At 44.8% G+C, this 24,510-nt stretch overlaps 1 protein-coding gene across 1 annotated transcript in view; it reads right to left on the bottom strand.

The window, feature by feature from the left end:
- Window positions 1-5,087: 5,087 nt before the first annotated feature.
- NOS2 (nitric oxide synthase 2) overlaps window positions 5,088-24,510 on the bottom strand; it is a 54,921-nt gene continuing 35,498 nt past the window's right edge. The window contains exons 7-28 of the mRNA XM_044993827.1: window positions 22,634-22,796; window positions 22,098-22,189; window positions 21,617-21,758; window positions 20,864-21,003; window positions 19,248-19,422; window positions 18,195-18,296; window positions 17,342-17,536; window positions 16,738-16,820; window positions 16,241-16,385; window positions 15,201-15,305; window positions 15,003-15,052; window positions 14,713-14,887; window positions 13,913-14,045; window positions 13,328-13,406; window positions 12,391-12,569; window positions 11,414-11,577; window positions 10,329-10,539; window positions 9,883-9,970; window positions 9,283-9,404; window positions 8,384-8,532; window positions 7,216-7,410; window positions 5,088-5,860 (exon numbers count right to left, since the gene is read on the bottom strand). Coding sequence (XP_044849762.1) covers window positions 5,744-5,860; window positions 7,216-7,410; window positions 8,384-8,532; window positions 9,283-9,404; window positions 9,883-9,970; window positions 10,329-10,539; window positions 11,414-11,577; window positions 12,391-12,569; window positions 13,328-13,406; window positions 13,913-14,045; window positions 14,713-14,887; window positions 15,003-15,052; window positions 15,201-15,305; window positions 16,241-16,385; window positions 16,738-16,820; window positions 17,342-17,536; window positions 18,195-18,296; window positions 19,248-19,422; window positions 20,864-21,003; window positions 21,617-21,758; window positions 22,098-22,189; window positions 22,634-22,796 — 3,004 coding nt within the window. The 3' untranslated portion in view covers window positions 5,088-5,743. The remainder of the gene's footprint in view (window positions 5,861-7,215; window positions 7,411-8,383; window positions 8,533-9,282; window positions 9,405-9,882; window positions 9,971-10,328; window positions 10,540-11,413; window positions 11,578-12,390; window positions 12,570-13,327; window positions 13,407-13,912; window positions 14,046-14,712; window positions 14,888-15,002; window positions 15,053-15,200; window positions 15,306-16,240; window positions 16,386-16,737; window positions 16,821-17,341; window positions 17,537-18,194; window positions 18,297-19,247; window positions 19,423-20,863; window positions 21,004-21,616; window positions 21,759-22,097; window positions 22,190-22,633; window positions 22,797-24,510) is intronic.

Here is a 24,510-nt window from a genome sequence, read left to right as displayed (position 1 = left end):
AAGGGTGGTAGGGGATCCTGTGGCGCAAGTGAAGGGAGCGCTCCAGGGGAAGCTAATAGCGGCAGAGCCAGACCTGCAAATAGCTGAAGGAGACCTGGAGTTTCAACAGGAAAAGTTTAGGGATGTCATGGAGGACCAGCATAATTTGTGTCTCCTGGTGGAGGAAACAGAACAAGAGCGGGGTGACCTGTGGGCACAGCTCAGGCAGATGCAGGGAAGGAGGCATCCACACCCCTGAGAGGAAGGGTATGTGATGGGGTGTCCACCCCACACAGGACTGGAAGTGTTAAAGTGGTGAGACAGGCCAATTAACTGCTCAGGCTGCACCTGAAGAAGGAGACAAGGAGCAGGCCACTGATTGGAAATGGGCTCAGCTGGGCAGGAACTGGAGGGGCCTGCAGAAAGCCCAGGAGTTGTGAGCAGCAAGAGGCTGTAAGGAAGCGAACTACAGTTACTCTGGGAGGATGGAGTTTGGGTTGGCAAACCCAGAAAGAGAGGGCAGCAGGTAAGGAGGGAAAAAGCCCAGGGAAACACCAGCAAGGGGTAGGACTGTGCAGACCATGTTCCTTGTTAGAGGATCCCTGGGCTGGAACCCAGTGTAGAGGGTGGGCCTGGGTTCCCCTACCAGGCACTGGGAAATGACATAGGGTGTTGCAGAGACCAGCTGGACAGCTGGTCTGGAAGGACTTTGATTTCCTTGGACCTTAGTGACTTGGCTGCAGGCCCAAGCCATGACCAGGAAGCTGCAGGAGTGAAAGGGGCCTTGGTGTGAAAAAAACAAACACATACTGTGCTCCTCTGGGGGGTGTCCACCTGGCAAGAGCAAATCCCCAGAGCTGCCAGCAGGCAACTCCCCATACGGTAAGTGGACCCATAACACTGGGAGAATTTAATATCCCTTGGTAATCTGTTCCAGTGGTTAATTATCCTCACTGCTTAAAAAATGTGCATCTTAATTCCAGTCTGAACTTTGCTTTATCTCCCAGGCACTGGATTTTGTTATGATGGATTAAAGAGTCACTCATTAGGGCTGGGGATCTTCCTGGAAGCGGCTGGTGTTACTAACATCTCAGAGTGCTTGGGAGATTTGTAAAACATAGTTCAATTGAGAAATATTTTCCTGTAGTTTACAATGCTGTTTTCCACCCGCAAGGCTGTGGGTTTTTTTTAAAAAGCATATTTCTAGTTGAGGGTACCTTGCCCGGTGTATTAGGGATATGTGTAAGTACTCTCCACCCTTCAGCTGGCCCAAGCTGTGTATAATGATTATATGCCATTACTTTTTTTTCTTTAATTGAAATTTTTCTCACCCATCTCCTGTCTTTTTTTTCTGCTGTGTCCATTAAAGGAACACAAACCCAACTGTGTTTGAATCAAACATTCGAATCCCTGATGCTCCAGTAGATTAAAAATTAGCTACACCAGGTTTACCTATGGCAAGTTATAATGGGGGAAGGGAAATTAGTAACTTCATAATTCCATATTATTACTAATTAATTGTGTTGTGGTAGTGGCCAGAGGTCACGATCAAGGCTCCTTGTGTTGGGTGCTGTACAAACACATAGGAACACACAATCCTTGCTCCAAGGATTTTACAATTAAAAGTGCTTGATCCTAAGCTCCTTCAAGCCAACAGAAAGACTCCCATTGACTTCAGTTGGCTTTGGAGCAGACCCTAAGCTTGGGGCTGTGATCCACAAGGTGCTAAACACCCTGGCCCCGATGCACCAAATCATGTATGTGACTTCAATTGGATTAATCACATACGTAAACTTAAGAATGTTCTTATGTGCTGTGCTGGATTGGAACCAGAACATTCAGCTCTGTGACAGGGTGCCCCTCTGCTTCCCCTTGCCAGATACCTTGCTGCCTGGGAACACCTCCTCCCCCCCATGAAGGTGTCCTGTTACAAGGGACAAACAGTGAATTTGGACCTCCAGGGGTTTCCTAGAGAGGCCTCCCATGATCAGCTGTAGGCAGAACCAGTGAGACTTGGCCTTGTGCCAGAAGGGCCGGCAGCAGGTGGAGGCCAATCAGGGCCCAGCAGCCCAGATAAAAAAGGGCTGGCTGCTTCCACTAGAGGCCAGTTCTGGGTGAAGACAGGACAGGGAAGTCTCTCCCTGCCCTAACTCAAGTAATCTGGCCTGGACAGGAATCTAATCTTGACAGTATTTGCCTTGGGTCTCTGAAGGACTAACATTTGTGTTACAGGCTTTAACACCCCGGTGGCTAGTTTGAGTTCAGTGTTAACTTGTTTTCTGTAACGCCTATGCCGAGCTGGCTCCATGAGGTACCTGGTTCAGGTGACTCCTTGACAAGCGCTTTGTGCCTTGGTTGTAGTCAGTCATCGAGGCTGTGTGTCGTAAAGGTGATGCTCACCACTCCATGGAGAGAATTCTGCTTTCTAAAGCAAGCTCGGCTCCTGACTATGGAGGTAGGAAGGAGTTCTTATTCTGGCCTGGGGCACCATGAGACATGGCAATCAGATGCTTCACATGGAAAATATGTGGAAGCTTGGTCTTAAAGGCCCCATCCTCCTCTGCCTTGGCCCTGTGACTTGTGTTTTTTCCCTGGTGCGTGGCTAGCTTGAGGGAAGGGGTGTGTGAATTCACAGCCCTATAACATTTAAGTTATAACTAAGACATGCTCAATCTCCTATCTGGCTAAGTATATGGCTCTCATCACTGTAGTATCTGAGCAACTCACAGTCATGGATTTTATCTTCACAACCCTTCTGTCAGCTAAGGAGGTATCCTCAGCATTTACAGATGAAGAACTGAGACAGAGCAGGTTAAGGGATTTGCCCAAGGTCACATGGGAAGTTGGTAGCTGAGCCAGGAACTGAAGCCAGCTCTTTGAGTCCCATGCAGGCCTTAACCACTAAACTTTCCTTCCTGAACAACTCTAAGTAGAGAAAGGGTGGGAGGGGAATAGTTACATGATGGTCGTTAGTGTGTATGAAGGGTGATATGTATCTGGATGAGTCTGTAGGGATGTGTCCATGTGAAAAATCTTGACCAAGATTTTAAGAAGTGGCTAGTGATTTTTTTTTTTGAGGGTTCCCAACTCAAGACTCCTAGAAGGTGAGAGCTCAGCACGTTCAGAAGGGCAGACTCCCCCCTAGATGTCTCAATTTGGACACCCAAACTCATCAAAATCTTGGCTTCGAATTTGAAAACAGGCTTGGGTTCTGCAAGGTCTTTAATGACACATGTAACTTTTAGCATCTAAACAGGCCCCTTGAGTTTAAAGGGATTACTTGTGATTTAGTGATGCACGTGCTTTAGTACCTTGCTGAACGGGGGCTGTAATGAACTCAATAATTGGACAATACGTCGTTTAAATATGTTTAGAGCTTCAAAAGAGATGTTCCATAATGCTGTTGTCTCAAATGAAACTTTGGCTTTTATCTTGAAATATAATAACCATCTGTTGACCTTCACATCTGCACTTTCTGTTCCATTTATTCCTGTACTGAAAGCAATTATGTAAGGCTTCAGATCAGTCACCACCGCCGGGACTTCATTTACAGTCAGGACCAGTTTATATAAGGAGCAAATTCACAATCAATTAGAACAGATCACTGCTGCTTCTAATCCCTTCCTATAATCGCCCTGTTTCCTCTTCCTGCTAATGGGAAGTTCCTGGAATGGTGGAATTAAGATGCGGGGGAAAAGTGCCCCATTAAAACCGCCTGACTGGCTCAGCAGGGGAAAGTCATGCACCCATTGTGCTGAAACAGAAACAAGTGTGCCTCTTAATCTAGTTTAACAAAGGCCCAGGAGGGCGCAGTTGTTCACGTTTCCATAGGAGAGAGGAGTCAATTTGTCGCACCTGCAGGACATTGACTTCAGTTACAGCACTACCTTGTGCTCTGAAGGAGATGTAAACTCCATCATAGTTATTCAGGGATGTACACGGAATGAGTGGAATATGACGCTCTCTAAATTTCAGCAGTAAACGTAAGCATTTAAAAAGCAAATAAAAAAATTATGACGTGTTGGTGTAGAATGGTGGTACACACACACACACTCTGAGTAAAGCCTTAAGGTAGGGAGACAAGAAGGGATTGTAGAGAGAGCCCCTCCACCACCTCAGGGGCATGGAGAAAGAGTTGGGTTCAGGCTGCCCTCCATGTTGTTCCTCTCAGGACAGGGAATACGCCGGTGGCCTAATCCCACGTTTTCCTGTTCTTCATGTCCGTCTGACTCAGCTGATGTTCAGGTGTCGCTGAGAATGGAATTTGGATTCCGAGGGAGAACTTTGTTGCCTGAAGGCGAGTTCTGCAGGAGGAAAAATGGCCTTGCCCTGCCTCAAAAGTGACTGATAGCCTCCACAGAATAAATATGAGGGGGGAGATCTCTTTGAAAAGACTGAGTGGACAACTTGTGTCCTGCTGGGTGAAGCATTCTGAATTTATACTGATAGACACATGACCATTTGGTAACCAGCTGGACCCAATACTTACCATATACCTTCATTTATTACTCCCTGTTTGCCCTCTGTCTGATATGCTGTGCCTGTACTGTTGGTCTTTAATCTCTCGGCAGTCCCAGGCTTTCTGACCTAGTAATTAAATGTCTCCTGCCATAGTGTACATGCTAAATGCATGGTTGCTGACTCTCACAATATTTGGTGTGGTTTCATAAAGTCCCAGCTCCTTGAGGCAAGCAGTAACATGAAAATGTCACTTTAAGCTTTAATTTTTTTTTTATTTTATAGCTCTCATGGGTTTGGAGAAAGCTTGGAAATGGGACCAGAAGGTACCCAAGAGGGTTAAAAACCAGAAGGCAAATAAGATTTTTAAAAAACAGTGTTGTGGGTTTTTTTAGAAGACAGTCTCATGAGTTTGCAATGTTTGGGGTTCGCAATACCATGAATGTTCTAATAGTGGGTGAGGCAAGTGTGTATGTCATGTAGGCGAGAATTCTGCCTGGGTGATGGGGTTCCCTAAACTCATTGGGGCCCAATTCTGCTCCCGCTGAAGTCCAGTGGGTCATCCACACAGATCTCTTTGCAAGCTTGCGGCAATAGTATGTTACACACTCAAATCTAGTCCACAAGCACTCAGTATTCTCACTATAAAGGCATAATTTATTATAACACGGAGTCGGTCAAATGGGAATACAGAATTCAAAACATACAAAGTGCTTATGTATTTTTGAGCCTCGTTGACACGTGCTCTGTAATAGCAGCAAGACATATCTGAGTGCCATCCTATGAAGCAGGATTTGCGACTGCAACTTCTTAGTTTTCAGGTAACAAATATTCCAACTTTAGAATCATTATATTACTTTGTGTGAACTTTGCTACAAGTGGAAATCATCAGCATGGCCGGCATTTAAAAGCAACACAACTGTCAAGTGATTTCCTTTTAAAGGGGTATTATATACACTAAAACAAATCCATATAAATATATACATAAACAATCCATTGCACAATCAATTATTAAAAATCTGAATTTCCCTTGTGAGCAGATCTTATTCTGTATTTAAATAAAAACTACAGGCATTTATCCTCTAAAATGCTTTAAAAATAAGTTGCACCTGATTATCAAGGTTTATAATAAAATGGACAAAAAAGTCTCAAATAAATAGTAATAAATGCTTAATTACATTAAAAAGTTGCTTTTTCTTTAAGGGTCAAATTCTGCCAGCAAATGTATGCGCGTGCCTTGACATGCATTGGAAGGAGAATTTGACCCCTTGCTGTTAGAAAATGATCACACACGTTCAAATGTTGGCTAAAACTTTAACTGTTGAGTGGTTCTTGGGCTGGTGGGTTTCAAAGTGCTTGCATTTCTCTTGCCCTCATGTGGAACCATAGCCCCAAATATGTCCTCATGGTATCGCTTTTGGCTCTGTAAGAAATCAGAGACAGAACAAAAACATCAGTCTGGCTTCCCATTATTTAACAAATTGGCGGCTCATTTTTCAGTTCCTTTAGATTTGTTCTGCTGACTAGTGATGGAGAACTTTTGGTGGTAGGAATAAATCCTAAGGGCTCTAGGATAAGCTGAACTTTGTCGCTCTTGTCACACGGCACCATTCCAACACCACAAGGCAGCCAGCAGAGCCGGTCTAGTATCTATGTGCAGTGTTCCTTCCCTTCTCAAATTCACTGCCCGTCCTCTCTGGGCAAATAGAGTCTGAAAATGTTGAGGTTCAGGCAGGGCCGGTGTAACCACTAGGTGAACTAGGCGGCTGCCTAGGGTGCCAAAAAGCAGGTCCCTAAAAATTTTTTTACACTACAGCGGAGTCACATCTTACGCAGGGCTTAGGTTCTAAGGTCAGCGTGTAAGAGGAAAATCGTGTATAGTGAAAATTACCATAAAGTACAGTATGCACAGTATATACTAGAACAGGGGTCCTCAACCTAGAGCATGCGTGCCAAAGGTGGCACGTGAGCTGATTTTTTTTATTTTTTTTTTTAAATGGCAGGCTGTGGGTCCCGGCCACTGCTGAGCCCACTGCCGGTCTGGGGTCCCGGCCGCCAGCCCCGCTCAGCCTGCTGCTGCTGAGTGAACAGAACCCTAGGCCAGTAGCGGGCTCAGCAGTGGCCGGGACCTGCAGCCTGCCATTTTAAAAAAAAAAATCCGCTTGCATGCCACCTTTGGCACACGTGCCGTAGGTTCAGGACCCCTGTCCAGTGTATACTGTGTGTACTGTACTTTATGGTAATTTTCACTATACACGATTTTTCTCTTACGCGCTGACCTTAGAACCTAACTCCCGCGTAAGATGTGACTCCACTGTATTCATTTTTGAAAGTATAATAAGCGATGCTCTGAGGGGAGGAGGGGGCGCAAGGTGGAAGTTTTGCCTAGGGTGCAAAATATCCTTGCACCAAGGGTTCAGGTCATGTTACAAAGCCTATCATAGCTATTCGTGGGCAAATCCTGCCCCTTTGAATGTCCAGGGTCAAAGTGGGGCAGGTATTACGAATCGGTTTGGGGGAGAATATTGTAACCAGAACATGCACCCTGAGGAGTCTCAACAGGTGCATTATATAAACTGAAATAAATCACCCGGCCTTGCATTCTAATTCAGAATGTCTGACAAATGTACACACTTACATTGGTTTGCTATAAGTGTTGCCCTGTCCCCTGCATCCCGATCACTACGCTGAAGTCTGGTTTAACTCACACAGGACTATTTAGCTTGAACCTTGACTACAGTGAGCAGGTGCGCGTGCACATCTGGCTTCTACACCTACCTTCAGCTGGAAGATGTAGTCTTCAGCCTGTTCCTCCGTCAGCTTCAATTTCTTTGTGAACATCTCCTTCAAGGTCTGGGCGACGTCCCTGGCCATGCGCACATCCCCGCAGACGTACAAATGCCCTTCATCTTCATGTAAGATTTGGTGCACTTCTGCCTCCAGCTTGCTTTGGAGAAGGTCTTGAACATAGACCTGTGGGGGGAGAGTCAGATAAGGTCCACTTAATGCTGTCTGAGATCATGGGTTATCCAGATTTGGAGCAGACTTACACAACACCATAATTCCACACTAAAGCTCTGACTCCCTCAGTCCAGTCAAACTATAGTCTGCCCAGGAGCAGAGAGGAGCAATGGCTTTAAGCCACCTTTTATACTACCATATGGGCCAGTCCCTTACATAACTTAGAGCAGCCCGAAGGCTGCTCTATTTTACACCCAGCTGTCCACAGCCCCAATAAACCATTCAGATAGCTGGGGATTGTCAGGGCATAGGGACATGCCGGGCACACACTCCTATAGCCGCAGTTGGAGAGAGGGTGGCTTAGGTGCAAGGCCAGCTCCAGGTTTTCTGCTGCCCCAAGCCAAAAAAAAAAAAAAAAAGGTTGGAGTGCTGCTCCTTGAAAAGGGCTGCCCCAAGCACATGCTTTGGAACGCTGGTGCCTAGAGCCGGCCCTGCTTAGATGCCACTGGTTACTGCCATCCAAGGATTCTCCTCAGCAAGGGGAATTCCCAGAGCGCCTGCTCTACTGGCTTTCTGGCTGCACCATTTCAGTGACAAATGGCAAAGTGATTGGAGCTGGGGCCAACATCTGCCCCAAGAGGTACAGTGTGCAGGTCTGAACTTGTCCTGGGCGTTTAGGGCTGGGGTTTTGAACAAGTTCTAGCTTCACAGACAATTTTTCATCTGAAGCTTAAATATGGATACTCCTGTTCTCCTCCTACAGGGCAATGTAAAGCTTAGATAGATACAGCTTGCTCCTATTGAAGTCAAGGGCAAGATTGGCTCCACTCCTTTGAAGAAAATGGCATTCTTCACTCAGGCATGATGCGTAGGGAAAAAACATCGAACCCTTTCAAAGGAGAACTTTAAACAGTGCTCAAGCCTTAGCTCGGGGGAGGAGGGGATCTGTATCCCCCTTTCTAGAGGGCAGAGGAATGAAGCTTACTTTAGCTTGGCCGGGTTGCCGGGAGTAGGCGGTGTAGACCTCTTTCAGCACTCCTTTTCTTTTCATTTCTTGAGTTTCTTCTCGGTAGAGATGATCCATGTCTGGCTGCCGGCAGCCAAACAACAATGTCATGCCGCTGCCTTTAATTCCTGAAACCAACATCGGAAAGTTGTTTGAGTCTTTTAATGTTAGCCCAATTATCTGCAATTACAGCGGCAACAGAGGGCCCCGTTGTCTCAGCAGCTAGTCATGCAATGCAAGGACAGGAGGCTATTTTCCAACCAGCTTTTGCTACTGTGTGTGTATGTGTGAGAGAGAGAGAGCGCGACTGAGGTTCTGCTTTAAGTACACACAGCGTAATTTAACTCTACAAAATGTCACCGGCAGAAGCTCAACTCATCTTATCTGAACAGGCAGGGACACCGCAAAATTCCAGTTGCTTGTTGAAGTGGGTTGTAAGATCACAGAGAACTTTCTCTCTATGCTACGAGCCCCTGTGAAAGAGGCAGAGACGTTCGTGTTCTGCTACCTGCTAGTGCAACTGAAGGTATCAGGCATCCCAAAGGGGATGGGAAGGAGGCAGGGCTATTGAATTTTTTTTTTTTAGGTGAAATCCTTCTCAAAGCTCTTCCTGGGTCGGTGGATGTCTGCAATGCTCCTTGCTCCAAGCTAGCACTTCCAGGCACACATTTTTTTACAGCGTTTGTACATTTCTCTCTCTCTCTCATATCATGCTCTTTCACATCCACCCTCAGCGCCCCATGTTGCTGAGCTATGAGGACGAATTACATGCTGCTTGTATGCCAAGTTAGTGAAAACAGCATCAGGCAATTGACATTTCTGGATGAATGGCGTCCCTGAGGGGACAGGGCTTCTCATGGGGGTAATTCCCACTGTACCTTTCTTTTCTAAGTCATAGAGGCGCTGCTGCCAGAAGCTTCGGAATGGAGCAATTCCTGTCCCCGGGCCGATCAGAATGCAGGGCTTGGCGGGGTCCTTCGGAAGCTGGAATCCAGTAGCACTAATATCAATAAAATGTGAGACAGGTTAGGAAAAACCTCATATGGAGTAAATCCATTCCTACCAAGCTCCCTGAATAATGCTTACCAATTATCTATCACTAGTGGCCTGAATTTCCACTCTGTGACACTGAAATCAACAGAGTTACACCAGGGTAAATCTGGTGTTTAGAGGGTGGAGAATCAGGGTCTCTATTCTCCACCAGAATCAGGCCTGGTGAAAATGCTAATCCTGCCCATTCCCCTCTGACGTAGGGAAATGTTGTTACCCCTGTTTTGCAGAAGCACACACAGGGTCAAATCTCAAAGTATTGGGTTAGAACTTGGAGTGTCTGGCTCCTAGTCCCTGATCAATCCATTAGACCATGTTGCCTTGCAATAAGCATGGATATTATTATTATTAGAGATATTGTTATATAATGGATCTGAGCTAAGTGCTGATATTTTCCCACTGGCGTACTATAGGAGATGTACACTCACCTGCGCACAAAACATGGGACCGTCTCCTTGAGATCTATCGTATTCAGCCATGTGCTGCAAACGCCATGGTGCAAAGGACCTTGACCATCTAAGAGGAGGAAGGGAAAATGCATCTATGAATACTCCAAAAAAATAATTCAACTACTTTTTTTAGATGTTGAGCTGATATCAAAACAAAATTGGTGTGTAAATAAATTGGTGTCTACTAACTAAAAACCAAAGATTAGCTGCAGGATATTACCAGTCCAACAGTAGTGGTCCCTATTTAGACTGCAAATTTTCATTATCCATTTATATTCTGCATGTATCAACTGAAAGAACAGCAGCATAAACTCTTAGCTAAAATGGTATGTTTTATGCCATATGGTGGACCCAGTTTACTTAATCATTGTGCCACCTAAATTGCATCAAACTAAAGAATAAGTAACAATGCAAGTAACAATTACCCCTTGTCCTGTAGTTGACCACTGCAACGGTCAAATGGATCTCCCCAGGCGTCATGTCCCGTGAAGAGCTAATGGAATAGTACCGGGGTTTCAGCAAAGGCAGCTGAGTCAGTAAAAAGGACGTGGAGACTTGGGTGGAAGGAAACTCTTTCAGTACTTCCAAAATGGTGGGGCTGTTGAAAAACTTCCACTTGTTGTACTCCTCTGAACTCTGAAAGCCAAACACAGCCACAAATGTGAACAAGGAACTTTGAGTCTCATTGGGGATAGGAGCAGGGAGACTGGAAAGGTCACTTGTGGAATAAGTTTCAGGCTTGTGATAAGTTCAACTAATGATCGGTATCCTTCAGTGAAAAGGAGACTCCCTCAAACCTTAGTCCGCTTTAGAACGCGACTTAGACTGGTTTGAAAATGTTGGGATTTTTTTATTTAACATCTAAAATTAGAAGTTCTGAAATGCCTCCCAGAGGTTGTTCTCCCAGACTGACTGGCTGGGCCTGGATGTGGAAGTAGAAGAGGGAGCCTATTTTTTTTTAAGCCCTATCTTGCCAGACATCCACATAGGCATATGTGCTCTGATTCTAAAAGCTATTGAGCAGCTGCTGAACTCAACAGACACTCAGTCTGGACCTTGAACTTTCAGCTGGTTATTTCCACTTTGGAAATTCAGAAATCCCTTCTCTTTGCTTTACCAAACTGTCTGCCAGTGCCCTTGGATAACACCTTCCACTTGGTGACTTCAAAATCCTTAATTGAATTAATTCTCACCCCCCCACCCCCGGGGGACAAGGAAGTAGTATTATACCCTTTCAACAGAGGCTCAGACAAGCTACGTGACCTGCCCAGAATCACTCAGGAAATCTCCTACTGTGGGAAGTCTTTCATACACTATTTCCTGATTCCCACTCCTGGGCTTTAGCCACAAGACCATCCTTCCTGTTATCAAGGATGGTCTTGGAATAATGCAGCTTACACAGCAAATGGAAAACAGCTATTCTTTCTTATTCCATGCATTTCTATAGCCTTCATCACAGCACGGGAGGGGCACTGACCCCTCAGTGCTGAAGTCAAGTCTTAACACTCACATGACATAAGACTTCCAGTTTGTGTTTGTCTCCTTCCTCTGTTGCCAGCTGGGAGAGTTTTTTTAGCAGATGTTGGGAGGGTGGTGTAGTGACATCCAGGAAATACGTCAGGGCTTGGGAAAGTGTGCAAGGTGGAATTTTCTTGTCGCTGGTCCAGTAGCCACCTGGAAATGTAAGGAACGCTTGAACACTTTTCCCAAGGAGTCTGTCAGCTGGAAGTGCTGTGCAGATCTCGTTTTAGTTGAAAGGAGACTGCCTGCAGTTAACCATGTAACACATCTAGAACACAGACCTCAGTTGAGAGGAGTGTCTACTAAGGAAACAAACCTAGTGAAAGATAATATTGTAGGTGATCAACACCAAAAGTTTTGGGATAGCAGTGCGAGGTGTTCCTAGAGGAATTTGCTTGCTAAAGGCTGATTTACACCAGCTGAGGATCTGGCTTTCTGAATCACAGATGATGATAGAACACGCCTTTTAAACAAAGGGAACTGCTTAAACCACCATCTCTCTACAAAAAGGCTATCATTTAGCAAGCTTCTGCTACAGAGCATGGAGAGACATGGAAACCTCTTTTAGGAGACTGATTATATGTTATGTAGCAATGAACACCCTGTATCAATTAGCGTAATTACAGTCACTAGCCAGGTTCTGATCTCAGTTACTGTGTCAATCCAGGATTACTCCATTAGCCCTCGTGACGTTACTGTGGATTTTCTTCAGTGCGACTGAAATCAGAACCTAGCATCAGAAGAATAACTAAAAAATTCGGCATTTATAGAGTAAAACCCTTAGCAGCAAACACTTCTTGCCTAAGAACCGACTAGGAAGACAACAGAAGAACCCAATGAATACATATTTTGATTTAATGCATTTCAGTGAGTTTTTTTCCCCATTAAAAGAAAACTCTTGTGGTGGATTATGGAAAATATCTGTAAAACATCCATTGCCCTGTAGCTGCAGTACCGCCAACTTACCATCATTGCAGGTTTCCAGTCTGATGGTCTGATCAGTTGGTGGTGCATCCTTAACGTGCTCAATGATGCCACTGACTAATTCTTGCTGGTTGCCTGGGAAAATCCCGACATGTTCTCCAGGCAGATAGTGCACTTCCTGATTAGTCTCACAGGAAAGCTTAAGTAAGATGGTAACACGACTAAAATATAAGAAGACGAGATCAGATGAGTCACGGTTATGTTGACAGGATTTCCCTTTGACAATGCAGAATTATACACCTTCAAAGTGGCAGTCGGCAAGGGTTAGTTTCTGTTAATTTATGGAGATTTCATCAAACTACAGTCTGATTAAGTTAAGCGTCTTAATCAAAATGAGTAAGGTCTTCGAGATCTGCTTATCAGCATCTATGAACCCAAATAGGTGAGCCACTGGAAAGGTCATGGTGTGCCAGTGAAGGCTGAGTGGTTTGCATCACTAAGCCAGATGGCTTCCTGTACGAAGACTATATTTAGAATGAGGAAGAAAGGGGCTTATTTGAGGATACTGGGAAGTCTTTTATGGATTCTATTTCTAACACGGATATTGTTGTTGGAAATGCTTGTAACTCATCCTTTTGAGCTTGTTTGTGCATTGTTATGGCTCAGTTTGCATTACAGTAAAATTACAAACTAGTTATTTGAGTTATGTTTTTTCCATTCCTTTTTTCTCCAAGGGGACATTTTTCTGAATTAACTAGCAATTCACATTGGATTTGGTGAATAAATCAGGAGAAGGTTTCTGTCAGATCCCACATTTTAATGTCAAAATGCTTTGTGGCGTTTGCCTGTTAGCAATGGTCTGAAATTCCAACCTCCTTCTCAAGCACCTGCAAGGTCAGCAATGCTTGGATCTCAGGATTTATTTTAAACTTCTAGCAAAAGCAAATATTAAAATACCTAAAAGATCTAGGTGCCGTACCTGGATTTTAAACTTTGCAGATTCTGTCTGAACTTGAGCTTCATGGGAATCACATCTTTTGCATGTATGTTTCCAAGTGCTGTGGGGGAGAGGGGAGAGGTCACGGTTAATCCAGGTTTTATTGATTCAATTTTAGATGTCGTCATGCAATTGTGGAAAAGACCTGAGCTGCTTTTGACCCAGGGAACCTCCAGCTTTGAGTAGTTAATTGCCCTATGATGAAGATAAATGCTATGGTGATGAGCAAGTATGAGACCCTATATAAACAAACGTATTTGGAGAACACACTGCCCCACTGTTTGTGCTCCTTCTATGACAGAAAATAGATCATTCAATCCTTGGCCTTTCTTCTGAGGCTGACAACATGGCTGCCAGTTGTGGTGTTTTTTGCAATGTCTTATAGAACTTAAAATAAGAGAGACAATGTATTAGCCCATCTAAATCAGGGCCTTGCTGCTTCTACCAACTTGGTAGAACATCAAAGCTATCATCCTGCATTGTCAGAGCTGATCTCATTCCTAAATCCTCCTTAAAACCTGGGCATATGAGATGCAGAATAGGCACAGAGAGAGAGAGAGAAGGTACCTTTACTCAAATCCAAAGGCTGGGAGTCATGCGCTATCCTGTAATTCTTGGGATTCCAGGTTTCATTTGAGGTGTAAACCTTGGGTAACTGAATAGTATTTTTTCCACGGATGTCAAAAGTCTCACAGGCAGTCTTAAAAAAACAAATTAATCTGAAGGTTATTCATGTTAAAACTTGCCATTTTTTTAGTGTTCACTGATAACATTGTGCAGCATCTATCTCAAACCATACAAATTAATAATAGTCATAGTAATTATATCAAGTTGAGTACATGGACCAGATTTTGATTTCACTTATTCCTAACGTGAATAGATTTCTTCACTGACATTAATGGGGTTACTGCCAATCTGCACCAGTCTAACTGAGATAGGATCTGGTTGGAAAAACGGTAAGGGCTGATTTCTGCCCCCCTGTGTATCCTACCGCACAAGTAGTCCCATTGAAATGGAACTATACGCAAGGTGGCAGAACTGGGCTCTTGGAAATAAGACAGTGTCCCAAATCACTCCTGAACTTTGGGGAGTTCAAAATCCAAACCTAGACGTAGATCCTCATTCTTGTAAATAGTTCCTGTCATTATAATGAAAGGAATCAAAACCCTGGATCCAAAGCGACACCCCCCAACACGTTGTGGCATTGAAATCCAGATCTGAAATGGGCAGTTGGGTCCCATCATTAGTGGTAACGTGTGTTGTAGCTTTTTTTCCCGCAAGTTTCTTTACAGGGACAATTTAGCTAGTGAAGAGCCAGGAAAAAAATAGATGCAGCGGGTCTCGGGACAGTTCTATAGTGTAGTTACCTTGAATGCATTCACTGCCCAGGTGCGAAAGGCTTCTTCCTGCCCATTGAGTTCGTCCCCTTCACCTGTTTGGGTGAGCGGCGCAGCGCCTAACTGTGCAAGTTTTTGGTCAATGGCATGAGCGAAGGCACAAAACTCTGGATACATGGTTGACCCCAGGCCAAATACAGCATATCTGCACAAAGAGACCTCGATGAGTCTTGGGAGGATGGAGTTAGTGCTCCTCATTGAGCAGCATGATCCATTAAAGGCAATAGATATGATCAGATGCAAATTAGAGGATATATTACCTGAATTTTTTGTTCAGCTTTTTCAGAGTGAACAAGGCATTCTTCAGTTTCTGTATAAAATAAATAAAATGTTTCATGTGGCACAAATACTTTTATTTTACATTATCTATAGGGTCAGGCCGGGTTCAAAGATTTTCCCCATTGGGTTTTATGGGCTTCGGATCAGGCTCTAACACCGATTTCTCAGTTCAATGTTACCTTTCCGTTGCCTGGAGAGTCACCATTTCCAAAAGTGCTGGTCACCACTAGAAGGAGGGTTTCTTTTTCCAGGTCACGGAGCTTATATTCATCCATGCAGAGGACCTGGAAGAGACCAAGTTCATAAGATATTGTTATGGGGCATAAATGAGGACCGGCTTTAGAGAGCTACGGTATTTTCAGGTCACTGCTGACCCAACCTGGGTGGTGGTGAGAGCTATCCCACAGGGCAGTGGCCATGAGTTCTGTTAGTTGCTCTGCCACTGTATGACTTTGCTCAAGTCACTTTGCCTCTGTTTCCCTTCCCACCCCACGTCTGTCTTTTTCTATTTAGACTGTGAGGCCTAGAACCTCGGCAGTCTTTAGGCACCTACCTCCCATTGAAATCAATGGATGTTAGGTACCTTTTGAGATCTGGGCCTGAGGTCTCAAGGAAGGGACTCTCTGTGTTTGTACGTGTATAGCATCTACCAGGAGGGGGCCCCCCTTTCAGCTGTGGCCTCTGAGCCGTACATATCGTAATAAATCCTCACTGTGGTCCTCAGATCCATCTGCAATTACTGCTATTTTCCCCCCCCTACAGTAGCAATGACCTGGTTGAAGGAGAAGTGTGAAGCTTCACTAAGTTAGCACAGAGCCCCCTGACGCAGGTAGGAACGGGTGAAATAAATGTCATAACTCTACTGTGAGGATTTGTCATTTATCCAAATTGCATGACTTCATGTGTTAGATAGGAATTTGTGCTGCAGTTGTAGTATCAGGATATTTCACTGAGTGATGCCATTAAATGGGTGTCTGAGGATGGAAAATAGTGTTTCCTATTGGAACAATAGTCTGTGACTAACAAAGAATGAGTTGCAAGGTACACCGAAAAGGCACATTCTGGCCAGAGCTTGCATTCCTTGGGCAGCAAAAATCTCCATCTTGTAGACGCTGGTAGTGCTGAGTTTTCTAACTCTTGTTCTCTCGTGGGTAACGATTTCTCTCCACACTGCATAGATGTGCAAGGGAGGTTTCAGGGAGAGGGAATAGACTCTTACCTTGGTGTTGAAGGCGCAATTGAACAAGGCGCACAGGTTGTTGGCCAGCGTTTCAGATTTCCCAGTCTCCGTTGCATAGATCACGGTTGCCCTGGTCCTGGCTGCCATCGTTTTCCGCATCAATGTAGATGCAAAGAACGCAGCCCTGGGAAAAGTCATATGCAGCTTGTCATTTATTCACCAAAACGTTCTGACCTGATTTACAAAAATACGGGGAAAGGCTGACTTGGAGGATGGCCTGGGGCATTCACTTGAGGGATTCTCCAGGGGAATATGTTTGAGATTGGCCTAAACAAACCTATCAGATGTGAACAGCATCAAATTATGAGTAATCAGGTCCAGATCCAAATGATTCAATTGGCCCTGATTGCTGTAATGACCCAAACCCTGGAACTGGAGTGCCTCCACCCTAACTTTTGGATGGGATGGGATGGGATGGATCTTCATGGTTCAATCCCACATATATAATATTTAAGCTTTTTATCAGGGAAACTTACTTCGCCAAAACTCTAAACTTGATCTCCCTTTTCTTTGGCCTGCGTTTCTCGTCGTGCCAGACGTGTGTTTTCCAAGCATCCACCTGGAAAAAGACATGATACTGGTCTGAGATCTTAAAAGAATACATACACAATTTATCTTGCACAGATCGAGTCATTCCTTGAAAAGGTCAGATTACTTTGGGAATCTATATCAATGATCCATTCTGCAAACCCAAGCCTGCTCCCACCTACTTTAGAAAGGCAGGATCAGCCTCTCTGATGTGTCCATGACAGTTTGGGAGTATACTCCTAATGATATATTCTTAACAGGAACTACTGGCCTTTCTCTTCCCTCCCCATCCCTGCTCCAAAATATTAGAAACCCTCCAATGACGGTATGTAGCTATCAGCTAATTTTACTTCATGGGCACCGTGACTAGCAGTTAATGCGAATGACGGTGTTTTTAGCTCCGGCAGCATATTACTTATTTAGTTATTTGCATTATCATCGTGCGTAGGAGCCCCAGTAATAGACCAGGGCCCCATTGTGCGAAGTGCTGTATGACCCCTGGATAGGACGGACCTTTTGTGTTGTCTGCTGAGATGGTTCGGTGGCCCTTACCTGGTAATAGTAGAAAGGTGTGAGGACGTAGTTCAGCATCTCCTGGTGAAACACGGGGGTGATGCTGCCTGATATCGGAGGAACGAGCCAGACCCAGTCGGCTGGGCACCCTCCTCGAAGGCGGTACTCGTTCTGCATGTACTTCATGAAAGACTCCGCCGCGGAGTGGTGATCCATGATGGTGACGTTCTGTTTCTAAAAGAGTTGTATAGAGAAGTTCATAAGCTGATGGTGCCCCGGGTCATGGATCTTCACAAATAGGTGCAATAACTATCTAAGGGGTTTATGTCGTGTCCATCACAGTGATTCCCAAGTGGACTTTATGGGACCTCTGCTTTTCTCCCTGCACTGGTTATATATAGAAGGCTTTTCCCTGGTGGAATACATATTAAGGGGACCTTATGCCTTACTCAGAAGCATCCATTGCTAACAGTCATTAGAGATTGGCATTGCACTATATGGACCCTTGACTCGTTCTGCTGCAGCTCGCTTTATAGTCCTGAAGATCCACATTTCCCCCCCGCGGTTTATTGCCCCGGCATCGGGCGAGCAACCAATGCCTCTGATTCATCCGCCCACCTTTCGACTTGTTTTGGCTTAAACAAGTGGCATTGGAAACAAAGCTGTTAAAGCCTTTTAGCACCTAACTAGGAAGTTAGAATGGGATGATTGACACTAGGCCCCTTATTTTCATCCCATGAATGCAGTGTATATGGGGTAGCCGTTCTTCCCCTGGCTGCCAGTTAAAAACGGGACGAGGTGGAAAAAGTTTGATTGCTGTAAAACTGATTGCTGTAAAACTGTTGCAAGGGAGAGGAGAATCAGGCCCAGGGTGTATCTGTCACTGACTTACTTGGAAACTATGAAGCACAGCAACATTAATCTCTATCACCGCTCGATCTTTCCATAACGAGGAAAGTTTGTTGGTTTCCAGACCCATCCTTCTCCCTACTTCCTACATGTGGGAAAAAAAGAGGAAAAAACAAATTTTAATACTCAGGACAAAGATCTGGGTCAAAATTTTGGGGGAAGAGGGGGAGTGTTCAGATATAGGGGAGGGGGTTTCCCACTGGGTTATATGGTATTAAAGGGGAGCTGTTCCCTATTATTATTTGTACTGTTGTTGCATCTGGAAGCTCCATGGACCAGGAACCCAATGTGCTAGGCAGAGCCATCCCTAGCTATTCTGGGGCCTTATGCAGCCCCCCCATGTGGGGGGGGCAGGCCTTGGGGGGGCAGGGCTGGCTTGGGGGCAGAGGAGAACCACCCCCAGCACTCACCGGCGGCACAGCTGGGCCCGGGTCGCTCCACTTCCCGCTGCTGGTGAGCACAGGCCCAGCCCTGCGGCACTCCTCAGCGGAGTGGGGGCTGGGGTGGGAAGAGGCAGGGTGAGCGGGGGCGGGGAAGGGGTTCAGGGCTGAGGTGGAAGAGGCTGAGGCGGGGGCCCTGGGGAAGAGATGGAGCAGGGGCTGGAGCAGCACACAGCCGTGCAGGATTTCCTGGTGCCCTACGCAGCTACATACTTTACATATGGGTAAGGACGGCCCTGGTGCTAGGTGCTGTACAAAGATGACCCCCCCCATGCCCCCAAAAGCTTACAATATTAAAAACCAGCCACCCCTTCACATGGGATACTAATAACACGAGCGTACTAAGGCAGAAGGAAAAAGAGGTTTTTAATTTGCTTTTTGCCATTAACGACTCTTTCCTAATCAATTTGCATTTCTCTCGGCTCTGCGCTAGTTCTCCCCCTATTGCTGCCGCCAGTGGAGCTGAACTAGCACCCGTGAGACCGTTAAAGCGCTTGGTAGAGGCCAGGCCCGACCTGCACGGGGCTCGGTGTAAAACCCAGGGCTCTCCCTTGCCTCTTTTACAGAGATGCGTTAAAGAGCCGCTCCACGATTACCTGCAGGATATTGTAGCGCTGTACATCACAGAAGTCGCGCACGCCAATCTCGGTCCCCATGTACCAGCCGTTAAACGGGCAAGCGGTAAATTCCAGGCCCCCCACTTCAAGCAGCATGTTGGCCACGGCAGGCAGCGCGTACCACTTCAAATCGAGTTCCTTAAACCATTCGTACCTTTTTTAAAGGAACATTTGGAACCGTTAGTTAAGAACCTTCCCCCGTGTCTCCTTCTGAGCACAACCAATGCCAATCAGGGAAGAGATAGGAACAATCCTGTCTAACTCAGCAATGCAACACGGGCTTGCACGTGTTCACCACAAACTTTTCACTAGCCATGTGAAAATCAAGAATTCCTTGCTGAGGAAACTGGTGCATAACATCAAGGAATTTTTTTATCTCTTTGCAGTCTTGTCACAAAATAAACAAGACAAGAAAAATAATAGAGAGAAACTGAATAAATTATTTGCTCATCTCTAATCACTGTAAATGATTTGGCAAATGCTAGAGTAGGTAACACAGTACAAGAATTGTACAAAGAGGGTAGATCAGGAAATGAAACATGCAATAACCAGATCTTCAGCTGGTGCAAATCAGCATAACTCCACTGACGGCAACAGAGTAACATTGATTTATAACAACGGAGTAACATTGATTTATAACAACGGAGGATCTGGTCCTATATAATGGCCCCTCTCGTGAGTCGTCAGCAGGGTTTCAACCTTCAATCCCAAAGCACAGACCTGTACCACTAGATTTTAAGGAATAAGTCTATTAGCTGGTAGCTGTCACAGGTAGATTGCTGTCCTCAATGAGCTGCTTGGGCCCTGATTCAGCAAAGCATTTAAACACATGCTTGAGCTGGAGGGATTTCAGTAGGACTCCTTGCATGTTCAATATTAAGGCCCCAATTCAGGCCAGTCTTTAACTTTCATGTGCATAAGTCCCCTTCACTTGAGTTGGATGTGACTTTAATATATGGAGATATACCTATCTCCTAGAACTGGAAGGGACCCTGAAAAGTCACTGATTCTAGCCCCTTGCCTTTACTAGGACCAAGTACTGATTTTGCCCCAGATTCCTAAGTGGCCCCGTCAAGGATTGAACTCACAACCCTGGGTTTAGCAGGCCAATGCTCAAACCACTGAGCTATCCCTCCCACAACATAAGCATGTGCTTAAAGGCTGTCCTGACTAGCAGTGCTTTCCTGAATCAGGATGCAAATGCTTTGTTGAACAGTGTTGGTCTTGCTTAAATGCTTGGGTGAATCAGCGGCTTGTTGAGGGCAAGAAGACCCACCCCCTACGAGTGTGTTACAATAGCACTCTCACCTGTACACTTTTTAAAAGCAATGTACTTTTGACTGACTATGACTAAAACAGAGATGAGAACTCCCAAATACTTCCTGCAAAAATGCTATTATCCTACATTCATTTCAATGTAATTTAGCTGCTGTAACATACCTTTTTATCTCTTGGGTTAATTTAACATCATTTCACCTGAACAAAGAATTAATAAAGGAACCCGCCACAGGTCACAAGCTAATAAACTGGGCCTAACAATACCCTAGTAGTCAAGGTACGGCGCAGATGCGATTATCTAAATCCAGCATGCTTACTTTGGATGTTCCATTGACACTTCAAGGACAAGTTCTGGCGGCAGTTCAAATATTTCCGGATCTTGGCCGTTTGCTTGGAGAACCAGTGGAACGACATCAAAGCGGCCATATTTGGGCTTCCACCCAAGCTCGATGCACAACTGTAAGTGAAGAAAGTGGGTTTTGTTTTGGTTTTTTTCCCCCCATGGGTTTGAAGACAAAAGCATGTTAACTCTTTACATGCCGTCTAATGTTAAAGACTACATTCCCCCGTTCCAATAAAGCCATGCTGTGTTCGCGTAGGGCTCCGTTCTATGCCCTGATCGAGGGATACTACATAAATTGCCTCACCCCAGAGGTAGGCCTAGGAGGCAGTGTGCCTCAGAGACAACCCTCCCGTGCTCTGGGATGGAGGGAGTAATTTGCTGCAGGACTCTAATAGCAATACATTTCAGTCTCTTTTCCCCCCCACCCCAATGCTAGGTAGGATGTGCTGGTTGGTACATCGGAGCTAAGGCTCCACCCATTCCTTTTGCCCATCCTCATTCCTCCCTCCTGCTCCAGAAAGGTACAGAACAAAAGGTGTCCACTAAGCACAATGAAAATCTTCCGTTGACCTTAATGGGTCAGATCTGTGGAATAGTTTTGACCAATAGAATAAAGAGGGCCATGTATCAGGGTACCTACATCGATTAGATAGAGGAATATCTAAAATCCAATAGATGAGCTAGATAAGAGGGACGGTGGTTTGGTGAGTTCTGTTTGAACACTTACCTGTGTAAACTCCACAGTAGCTGGGTCTCCCAAGATGGAGCCATCTGGCATTTGGTACCCAGCATATCGGATGAGTTGGCTGTTCCACAGACGGAAATCGTGTTTCCCATCAGTCCTCTGAGGGAAGACCGTGATGGCCGATCTACCCAGAGAGATTAACTCCCATTAAAAACACAGCAAGACATATGATTTTGGATTATTTTTTAAATTGTTCCTGCTACTAGCTAATTTACATTTTGTAAACAAATTAAAAACCCAACAAAAACCTAAAAAAACCCTTCCTTTTCCAGGGACTGCAATTTACAAACCTTCATGAAATGATGATACAGAATAAAGGAGGGAATTAAGGATGGAGACAGGGGACCAAAACTTCTACACACTCCAGAGATTTTTGTGGAGGCAGGGGGAAGGGAGGTTCTGAATGTAAACCCAGATCTGGATCCAAAGACTGGTGTTTGGAATACCAAATCAGAGCACATACCTGATGTTTCCATTGTTTGTGGCGTATTCAAGATGACGACAGATATGTTCAAACATTTCCTTGGCTGTAGTACAGTTACGTGCATCAAACACCTATATATTCCCAGAAGAAATACATGAAAAAAATTGATTTAGGAATGATGATTTAGAATTATTTTTCTAATGAAGTTCATTAATTTAAGGTTAAGGTGCAATGGCTTAGACTAGTATCTGGATACAGGATTTCACTTTTAGCTCATCTAAGAAGGGTTAATCTTAATCTTTACTATATGGGCCCAATAAACATATTTGTGCTTTGCTGTAATGTACAGAAGATTTATTTCCTCCTGTTGCTTAACAGATTTTTAATGTGTTTTGAGCCATATAAAATTATTTGATTTGGCTCTGGAATGAGGAACCAGTTTGCATTGTCTGAAATACAGACCGTATCTTCAGCTGGTGTAACGTGGCATAGGTCTATTGAAGTCAATGTCACTATGCTGCTTTACAGAAGCTGCCGATCTGCTTGCCCCTAGATTTCTATAATCAGTAAGTCACCTGTAGGTTGGACCATTGTATTCTCCCGATGCATCTCGGAGCATTTCTCCAGGCCTGTTTAGTTGCAAAAATGAGTTCATCTTTCGTCAGCTGGTAGGTTCCTGTTGTTTCTATCTCTTCGGTTACTGATTGCATTCGCTGCTGGTGTTCTTCTGGTTGTGGCCTGTAGAATAGGAAACAATCATCAAGAGAAGCAATGAGCTGTGCTTTAGGCAGAACTAATTTCATTCATAAAAGTGATTGCAGAAATATTATGTTGTGGGTCAAGAGGGTGGATCGATGTAACTGAGGGCAACATTTAAGGTCTCTGATTATAAGGGACTCCTCCATTAAGCAGAGGATTTAGACAGATGGGGTTAGCTTTTGCCACAGAATAGAGAGAGAGAGTGCTTCATAGGATTCACTTAGGCGCCTGTGCAAGTTGTCATTGGGCACATATGGATGTTACAAGAGAATATCCATAGTTCAACACCTGGAAATGAAATAGATCTACCCAAAATACGCCATCAACAGTGAAAATATTTGCCACCTCTCAGACATCTGCGTCCTAAAGGAAACTGCCACCACACATCCCATCTCCCTTCTGCTGCATCTCACGCCTCTCCCCAAAGTGCCATAGTTCTCTATTGTTACGATCGACTACTTAGTATTTTTAAGCAATGGAAAGAAATGGATTATCTAAGCGCAGGGCATGAGTGTCGGGGAGACAGGGCCGCTGCTATAACAACTGAGGTCAAACCATCCTAGCTCCTTCTGGCCTCCAAATCTCTGAGCTGTCCTTGTTGAGTGTGAATGGCAGATTAATTAACTTATTCAGGAGCAAACAGTACTAGAAAGGCTAAGCTGGAATGTTTTAACTTTGGTGCAGCTCAGTCCTCTGACCTCTCAGCTCCCATCTCCATGATGCTTAATACATTAACGTAAGCTGCCTTTTTCTGCCTAGCTTCCCACGTTAACTTGTTTAGGAAGATGTGGGCTTTCCAGGTTTGTACATTAAAATCCATGAAAGCACTGGAAATCCCTGGGTGGGAAAAATCCTGCTTTGGCAGAAGGATGGTGGAGGTGGCTTAATGGGTACCTGTCCTCTCTGAGTTCTATTATGTTAATACAAAAGTATTTCTTTTGAACAAAGTGTGTAGAAAATGCCACACCAGAGAGGAGGTGCTGGGTAGTTCTCTTAGCCAGAGAAGCTAACCTCTCAAATTATTTATGTTGATAACACAGAAAATGAAGACACAATATTGGGGAAATATTTATCGTGGCACAGACAAACTGGTTTGCTGGCTGATAAATAGGATGAAAATAGCCTGCACCGTCTGAGAGCACATGTCGAATTTCACCAGGATGAAAGATCAAGGGCAGCGCGTGAGACAGTGTAAATCCATGTGATCAGATAGCCAAGTAGTGAGGTCACCTCTGAGTGGCTGCAGGGAGATTTTGCAAATTGAACGTTTCTGACCATGAAAGCTGTTTGTACCTGAGACTGGGGTTTTCAGAAGGGCTCAGGTCTCAGAAATGAAGCCAGATTTTACCAGGAGCATTGAGCTGCTTTGAAAATCTGGACACTGAGCTCTCCTGAAAATGTGGCCTTAGTCCTCCTAGGACTGGATCACCCTCTCACGTGTCAGTGTGACCGCAGTGGTGTTACTTACACTGGTGTGATGAGAAAGGAATCGGGACCATAGGATCGAGTTCTGCATCTGGCAGTGGGTTCAATGCCCCTTGATGTAAATGACACCAGGGGTAAATCTGGCCCATACTCATATGTGTTTGTGCTGCTGGTGTGGGAATTTGTCATCAGTAACAAATGTACATTCAACTACATTATTAGTTGACAAAGATTGTGATTCTGAAAACATTTATGCGTGCATGGAGCT

This window comes from Mauremys mutica, chromosome 19 (genome assembly GCF_020497125.1).
Source record: "Mauremys mutica isolate MM-2020 ecotype Southern chromosome 19, ASM2049712v1, whole genome shotgun sequence".
In the NCBI taxonomy this organism is placed as follows: domain Eukaryota; kingdom Metazoa; phylum Chordata; order Testudines; family Geoemydidae; genus Mauremys; species Mauremys mutica.
The sequence above is the reverse complement of the archived record's forward strand: the minus strand, read 5'-3'. Positions and strand labels throughout refer to the sequence as shown.